We start from the raw sequence: 8,823 nt of genomic DNA, 5'->3' as shown, positions 1-8,823 counted from the left end.
GGCTGCCTGACTGCAGACTCCTGGTACTCAAGTGCTGGACTACTTTGGAGAACCTGGTGAGTGTCATTTCTTGAGTTGGTTTGTCTTCATGATATATTTGTTGCAGTAAATTTAGAGGGAGTAACTCTGAGGAGTCTAGTTGTGCTCATGTGATGAACAGTATCAACTTAGCAGTCAGAAATAGAAATGTAGCAGTAGAAACAATGGTTACTGTGACAAGTAGTTTTATTTGGTATGCAGTTGAACACAGTTTAATTCTCCTTCATATGTATCTTGTTGTTCTTTAAGACCATATACCTTAGCAGGTTTCAGAACCTGGGATATTCCTGAGCTGTCCTTTAAACCACAGACAACCTACTGGGATTGTCACAAGTGATAGTTGTGACAGTGATGGGGTCTCAGATATTTCAGGGCACCAGCACTAGAGATGGCCTGTATCAAAGATATTTCTCTCTGAAAACAGTCTTATTTGTTTCCTTTGAACAAAATATTTTCTCCCGAAAAAGGCAAGAAACAAAGGGTATTTCCCCAAGTACAATCACACAGATTGCTGATAGGAAAGGGAAAAGCCAGGCTGCCCTAAAACAGGAGTTGGGGTTTATGTTCATGCCTGGCGTGAGAAATAGATCTGATGTTCCATGTGTCCATCAGTCTTCTCTGTGTGGATCACTCCTGAACACTCTCTTGTAATGTCTTTCAGATCCTGAGACTTTAGCACGATGTCTTACCAACAGCAGCAGTGCAAGCAGCCTTGCCAGCCTCCTCCTGTGTGCCCACCCCCAAAGTGCCCAGAGCCTTGTCCTCCTCCACAGTGCACAGAGCCTTGTCCTCCTCCAAAGTGCCCAGAGCCTTGTCCTCCTCCACAGTGCCCAGAGCCTAGTCCTTCCCCAAAGTTCCCAGAGCCTTGTCCTCCTCAGTCATGCCAGCAGAAATGCCCTCCTGTGCAACCTCCTCCACCCTGCCAGCAGAAGTGACTAACCAAAAGCAAGTGAGTGCTTCTACAGTCATGAGGACCAAGAAAAGATATGGAAATCTACCTCTTATATTTCCATAGAAACATTAGCTTCTTCCCTTCAAAACCTGTCGTGGATGCAGAAGAATCTTCTCCACCCTTCACCTCCATGTTTCTGTGGTCACTTGATGGGGAAGGCATTCCCCTGAGCTTGTGCTGCTTCTGCTGATTGGGGCTGCTGAGAATGATCCTTCCTCTCTGCTTCAGAGTCCCAGATGCTCAAAGTGAAGAGCAGCAGCTTTCCACCCTGTGCACTCAGAGAATGTGTCCATAGCTGTCAATCACCTTGGGCTGGGTGGTTTTCACTGTGATATCATTTCCTGAATAAAGAGCAATCTGGTTGATAGTATTCATGACTTTTTTATACTTAAATTCACTCTTACTTTTCTGATATACACATTTTTCTTTATTTTTATTCTTTGAGCCCAGGTCATTGTGCTGTAATCAGGGTTCCACTGAATTTTGGGTTATAACAAAGATTATTTAGTGTTTGCTTGCTTGAGAGACATGTTATTTAATTCTGTGTGACTACAACTTCTCCTTTAGCACATGCTCACTTAAAATTTTATCACATATGCATGTACCACATATAGCATATATTCTCAGTTGACATTCTTGTATTTTGCTCTTACTCATCCTATTCATCTGACATAATAGTTATACATCTATATCAACATATTCTTGTCATTTTTATCGTTCAATATTTGAAACATCCATTCCAACCTTGTATTTACTACATTATTTATTTTTCTTAACATGATGATATGCAGTTTTAGTCAGTAACGTGTAATGGACATGAAATCATTGTTCCTTATGACTAATTATAACTATAGTATTACAAGTGTCATATTTGTTAACCCATTAGTTCACTAGTGATCTAGACTGACTATAAACTATTTAAAATTCTTTAATATTAGGAGTAGCTCTGAAATGTAGATGATAATGCACTTCTTTTTATTAGTATCCATGTGATGCTGGTGACTTATATGATAGTTCTCTTATAGTGTTTAGTCTTAGGAGGAAACCCCACACTGATTTGCATTTTTGATGGGTTATTCTACTGTCTCACAGTCTGTTTTGTCCTCCACTCCTCTGCCACAACTTGCTGCTACTATTTTGATGGTAATCATTCTTACATGGGTGTAATGGCATAGGTTTGGTTTTCAGTTTTCGAGTAGCTAAAGATATTGAACATTTTCTTGTTACCATTACTTGTAGAAAGTCCTAAGTTTGCCAAACTCTTGTCTTTGGTCACATTGAACTAACGAATGCCTAATCATTTGAACTAAAATAGTGAACTAAACATTTGATTGGTACAATCTGAGGCACCTAATTACTGCTAGGTAAATGATAGTTGAGAAGTTATTGATATCACATAGTTTCCACTATCTTCACTACCAGCCCCATTGCCACCTGCAATGCAATATCCCATCATCATCACCAATACCAATGTCATTATCACAAGCACTACAAGCTATAACACCAGCTAACATGCCTTCCTAAATTATTGCCGCCCTACGTTCTCACTTAAGAGTATCGTATCCATGTCCATCACCATTTCCACGACCATCATCTCCAGCATGTCAACATAATCATGAAAAAAAAACAAACAAACAAGTAAATAATTGTTAAATGTATTGAAAAGGGATTCCAGCCAAGGAATGTGAGGCCCACATGGATCCTACTATTGCTTGTTATTTTTTGTATCATTTGTTAATGTAGAATCTTGCTTTTATCAAGACTCTTTCATTGATGGCAAAGGTTATATCATAATAAAATTTTGAATTAAATGAAGAACTAGAAAAATATTATAACTTCATATTCAGTCGTGTCATTTGGCTCACAGAAAGTCCTTAGACGATCAGGAATAAAATGTGCAGGTTTAACTCAGGGTCAAATGATCTTAAAAGATCATAAAACTAAGAGAATCGAATGTTTAATTCATTCTGTCAGCTTTCTTGCAACAAGGACACATAAATGTGCGTTAGCTCAAAAGGTCCATTGTGTGAGTATTCATGTGTGTGCACACATGTATTCCCTGTCTCTGGTCGTGCAGGTTCAGACCTGGAGAAATTGTGCTCACTGTGGGTTCTTTTCATCTGTGGCTGCTGCTCATGTAGCTTCTGTGGAAGGAACTCATCTTGAGTGAATCAGCCTGGAAAGAGATTCAGCTGCTTTGACTCTGGTGCCAGTGTTGACAGAATTAGTAGCCTCTATTTTGAAAATAATGAAATTATCATATATCATTGTAAAAATTGAAGTGTTTCATCATGATATTTAAAGATAGGTAGATAAGGTGTAGTTAGTGTCATCTGCTGTAGTCAACATAGGAGAGAAAACACGTGATTCTTGTCTTTAGTGACTTACTTGTGTCCTTTAATATGATGCCTTCTTTAAAAATATTATCATCTTTATTAATTCTTTGAAAATTTCAATGATGTTTTTCAGTGATATTCACCCAGTGGCTTACTGACAACTGTCATCCAACTGCTGTGTCTCTCCTCTTCCCACTCAATTTTGAGTTCTTTTCCATTTGCTTCTCCTTGTCCCCATCATGTTCAGTTTGAACAGAGAGAAACATGGCTTCTTGGTAGCAGCATTTTCTCAGATGGGCTCTGCTTTGCCCAACATCTTGGAAAGAGCAATTTAAACAGCTGCGGTTGTTAGCAGATAAGACATATGACCCAGGGGCGGTAGAGATGGCTCAGAGGTTAGGAGCACTCGCTGCTCTTCCAGAGGTTCTGAGTTCAATTCCCAGCAACCACATGATGGCTCACAATCATTCGTAATGAGATCTGGTGCCCCTTCTGGCCTGCAGGGTTACATGCAGGCAGAATACTGTATACATAATAAATAAAATAAATCTTAAAAAAAGACCAGAAAAACATAAAGATTTACAGTATAGTCTGATTCAGATGAAGAAAAACTTCTAAAGGTTTACAGTGTGTTTAAAAATATACATAAGCTTGAAGAGAAGTCGGTTGTGGTGGCACACGCTGGTAGGATTTGCTCCAGAGGCAGACAGATTTCCAGAGAAACCCTGTCTCAGAGAAAAAAATAAAAGTAAAAGAAGTAGAGTAATAAAAAAGCCACACAAAGATGGAAAATACACAGAGTCTGGATACTGTATGCTATTGTGTTTTTCAGTTGTTCAATTGCTATGAAGGAACAATTGCTGAAATATACTTGATTATACATGCTGCTAAATTAATCCAACTTATATATTTTAAATGTTTTGACTTCTAAATTTAAATATAAGGACAGGTTACTTGGAAAAAAGTTTTTGTTTCTGTTTCCTCAGAAAATGGAAAGTTGTGGATTCCTTCCAGGCTTCTGTGGTTTGATAAAGTAAGACATCATGAAATAGTGTCCTGAACCATCCAGCATCTGAAACAGCTGAGATGATGCAGCCTTATGAACTATAAAACCAAGGACTTGGATGGACAGCGCCCCCAACCAGAAGGAAGCAGTTTGGAATGAACAATGTCCAAATTCCCAAATATCGTTTATAAATATTTGTTTTCATTTAAATGGGGTTGCTTATAATTGGTTAATGATCACAACCAATCTCTTTTTAAAGGTAAAAAAAGATTATGGTATGGAAATAAATACTTTCTATTGCTATGGTTTTTCATTTATTGATGCAAATTTAAGGTCAATTTTGTGATGTGTGAAGAAAACATTATCTACCCCTAGTCCTTATAATCATTTTGCCAACTCTTCTGTGAGAATAATGCTGAGCTCACACAAGTCTGTCATTCTACGTATTACATGTCAGGTGATAGTCTTTGTGTAAATAATCCACTGTAAGGGGAAGCTTCTCAGTGTTTGTTAGCTTGCAGAGTTAAGAACTGGGAGATGCTGGTGAGTACTTTTCTCCTTCAGCAGTGCACATAACACATTTTGATATCATGAGGGCTGGCCGGTAGGGATGTAGCATCCAGGTGAGTACCTCCTACATTTCTCCATGCTCTTTCTTCATGTCTTACCATAAAGTTCCCCAGGGTGGATAGGTTACAGGCAAAAATATGGAAGGTAGTGCAATATTTTATGGGACTCTACTGGCTAACAAATAAAAAGAGCTAAGCTATTCCTGCTACTGAGCTTTGCACTCATTAATATAAGTTATCTACTTATATTGCACCCCTCCATAGTAAGGTGACTCAATTAAAAACACTTTGTGTATGTATAGGTTTTAATAAGCTTTAGAGTAGATTTAGATTTCCATATGACTTTTGAAAAAGATTTTTTTAACGTTCAGGCCTTACATTTGACTGTTTAAAATCATTCTCTACATGCCCTGATTTACCATGTCCTCTCATATGCCATTACAACGTCTATCTTCACTCTGCATTGTGTCCCTTTAATTTTTTACACCCTTTGGAATCGGCTATATTCAGAAGAAGAACCTCAGATGTAACTGACACTGTTATGTTAACATCCCAGCTCAGTATCCAGTTTTGTACTAGGACATGGAAGAACTCAGACATTGCCTAATATGATTTTAGGTGTGATTTGCAAATGTGTAGACTGGTAAGAGTCCTAGTGATCTAGCACTGTGGATCATGAGCTAAATTTAGTGAGCCATCCACTGCTGTACATTTCTTGACATATGACCTCAGGGGTATGATGATGATTTCCCTTAGGGGACCTGGACAATGGCATTCTCAGCTAAACCATTCCTTACTGTCGAAGGCATTGAGAGTTACAGGAAGCTGGCATGCTTCACTGAGGTTGATTCAGTGTCTGTGTGCTTCTCAGACCAGAGCTAGTACTAGTTAATGGCTTTGTTTCATCTTCCTCGTTCTATTCTTTCTCCTTCAAACATAAAGCAAATTTCCAGGATCAAAGAGAGTAGTTTTTCTATGTTTTCTCTCTTATGAGGTTCTAGATTCTCAAATTCTTCTGAGTTTTATTTTATACCACAGTAAACTTCCTGAGACATTAAAAGTGATAACAATGGCATCAGCTAACGTCAATAGTTAGATAACTCAGTATTTCAGAACTCAAGCTTCAGACTGCCTTTCTTGTTTTCTGTGCCTCTGGAAAAAGGTGTTCTCTCACAGAGAGAATGTACAGCATCAGAATGGTTTCTACAGAAGCTTCTCAGGACACAGCAGCAAGACAAAAAGGCACCCCACAGATTGGGAAAAGATATTCACTAATCCCACATCTAACAGAGGATGACCTCCAAAATTTACAAAGAACGCAAGAAGCAAATCTCCAAAACACCAAAGGATCCAATTAAAAAGTGGGCTACAGAGCTAAAAGAGAATTCTCAATTGAGGTATATAAAATGGCTGAGAGACACTTGAGAAAGTGCTCAACATCACTAGCCATTAGGGAAATGCAAATCAAAACAACTCTGAGATATCATCTTACTCCTGTCAGAATGGCTAAAATCAAAAACACCAATAACAGTTTGTGCTGGAGAGGATGTAGAGAAAGGGGAACACTCCTCCCCTGCTGGTGGGAGTGCCAACTAGTACAGCCACTATGAAAATCAGTATGGAGATTCCTCAGGAAAATGGGACTCAGTCTACCACAAGACCCAGCAATTCCACTCTTAGGCATGTGCCCAAAAGATGCATGCTCATACAACAAGTATGTCTGTTCCACTATGTTCATAGCAGCATCATATGTAATAGCTAGATCATGGAAGCAAACTAGATGCCCCACAACTGAAGAGTGGATGGAGAAAATGTGGTACATTTACACAATGGAGTACTACTCAGCGAAGAAAAACAATGGATTCTTGAAATTTGCAGGCAAATGGATGGCACTAGAGTAAACCATCCTGAGTGAGGTAATCCAGACACAAAAGACAAACATGGTATGTACTCACTCAAATATGGATTTTAGACATGGATCAGGGGATTGTCAGCCTACAATCCCAGTGCCAGTGAGTCCGGGAAACAGGGAGGTTCCCAAGAGAGATGCATGATACCCCAGAGAAGTGGAATGAGGCAAGATCTCCTGAGGAGATTGGGAACATCGGAGGAGGGATAGGGAACAAAGAAAAAAGAGGGGGAATAAGAGGAGGGGAGAAGAAGGCATGGTAGAGCAGGAAGGTTGAGTCTAGTTAAGAATAAAGGAGAGCAGGATGAGAGATACCATAATAGATCGAGTCATTATAGGCTGGAGAAGAGAGCTGACATTAGTGAGATCTCCAGAGATCTACAAGGATAACATCAATTGGCAAACTAAACAATAGTGGAGAGACTACACTAATACCCCTCCTTGATGATAGGGTTGATGACTACCCTATATGCCATCCTAGAATCTTCATCCAGTGACTGATGGAAGCAGAGACAGATACCCACAGCTAAATGCTGAACTGAACTCCTGGAACCCAGTGACAGAGATGGAGGAGTGATGAGCAAAGGGGTCAAGACCATGATGGCGACACCCACAAAGACAGCTGACCTGATAAGGGGGAGCTCTTGAATCCCTGACTGATGGCTGAGAGGCCAACATGGGACTGATCCAGACTCCATGAATGTAGTGCCAGGGAGGAGGCCACAGAAATCACTGGGGCCCTGGGTAGTAGGTCAGTGTTTACCATGGTTTATGAATAAGCTGTGGGAGCCCATTCCAAATAGAGGGATGCTCTCTCAGCCTGGACACATGAGGGAAGGGCCTAGGTCCTGCCCTGGATGAAATGACAGACTTTAGAGATCCCCCCAAGGAGGGCCTTACCCTCCCTGGAGAATGATGTGGGGATTGGGTGGGCGGCTGGGGGGCTGGTGGAAGGACAAAGGAGGAGGGGTGTGAGAGGGAGCTGGGACTGACACGTGAAACATTCACATTTCTAATTTAAATAAAAACATATATTGAGAAAAAAGAATCGTTTCTTGGTTAATGAAATGAAATGGTAATACAAAAAGGAAAGTCAGGATACCTTGAGGAAGAGTAGGTGTTGAGGAAGTTGAGGAATAATCTGATATTTCATAAACTTGAGATTCTTTCTCTGTGGGGACCATCTCTTGCGAGAATTGTCACATAGTGTCTTTCAGATCCTGAGATTTCAGCACGATGTCTTAGCCAGAGCCCTGTCCTCTCTGGAAGGCTCTCAGCCTTGTCCTCTCCTGAAGTGCCCAGAGCCGTGGTCTCCCTCAAACTGTTCAAATGTCAGTCATGAATTACAAGACACCCAATTTAGTTCATTCTGTCAGCTTTCATGCAACAATGAAACATGTGTAGAAAGCTGGAAAATGATAAATGTAGTTATGTGGCAGATAAATATGTAAGACTTATTTTCTGTTTATCTCTGAATCTGTCTGTCTGTCTGTGTGCATGTGCAAGAGTGAGCACATGTATTACATATGATGGATTCAGTAGACTATGTGTTTTGGAAATTCTCATAGAAACATTCCGTTTGGGGTGTACCACCGCCAGAGGTGGTCTCAACATCTCTTCTCACAAGAGAAGTGTGGAGATTGTGAGCCTTCAGGGTGACCACCTAAGCAAGAAGATGCTTAGTGCTGGTGTGATTTTGGTTCCTCTTCCACCATAATAAGCAGTCTTATGGTTATCATCAGAGGGGGCTCTAAATATATACCTAAATATGTTGTTTGAGATGGCAGTCCTGAGGAGGGTCAGGATAAGGCTGATGACTATCATCCTCCCCTATGAGCAGCATGTTAGGTTTTCTACAGTTTACAGGAAAGTATCAAAACTACACAGGACACTCAACTTGTCTCCAGATCCAGGTTTGTCAAAGATGAAGCTGAAACCACAGTTAATCTCCACTACATTACTTTCCTTCTTTCAGCACATAGGTAAATCCTACCTAGAGACCAGGAATATAA

The 8,823-nt window shown here is 40.2% G+C and overlaps 1 protein-coding gene across 1 annotated transcript; it reads left to right on the top strand.

The window, feature by feature from the left end:
* LOC101829276 (small proline-rich protein 2D) lies at positions 1-1,345 on the top strand. Its single transcript, XM_021233008.2, has 2 exons — positions 1-56; positions 701-1,345. Exon 2 carries the CDS (start codon positions 720-722, stop codon positions 972-974), a length of 255 nt encoding a protein of 84 aa, XP_021088667.2. The 5' UTR covers positions 1-56; positions 701-719; the 3' UTR covers positions 975-1,345.
* Positions 1,346-8,823: the final 7,478 nt, after the last annotated feature.

The sequence above is a fragment of the Mesocricetus auratus genome, unplaced genomic scaffold (assembly GCF_017639785.1).
Source record: "Mesocricetus auratus isolate SY011 unplaced genomic scaffold, BCM_Maur_2.0 Super-Scaffold_100009, whole genome shotgun sequence".
Taxonomy (NCBI): domain Eukaryota; kingdom Metazoa; phylum Chordata; class Mammalia; order Rodentia; family Cricetidae; genus Mesocricetus; species Mesocricetus auratus.
The sequence above is the reverse complement of the archived record's forward strand: the minus strand, read 5'-3'. Positions and strand labels throughout refer to the sequence as shown.

What these genes read in the sequence shown, in the direction of transcription:
- LOC101829276 (XM_021233008.2), top strand. Translation starts at nt 720, where the DNA reads ATGTCTTACCAACAGCAGCAGTGCAAGCAGCCTTGCCAGCCTCCTCCT.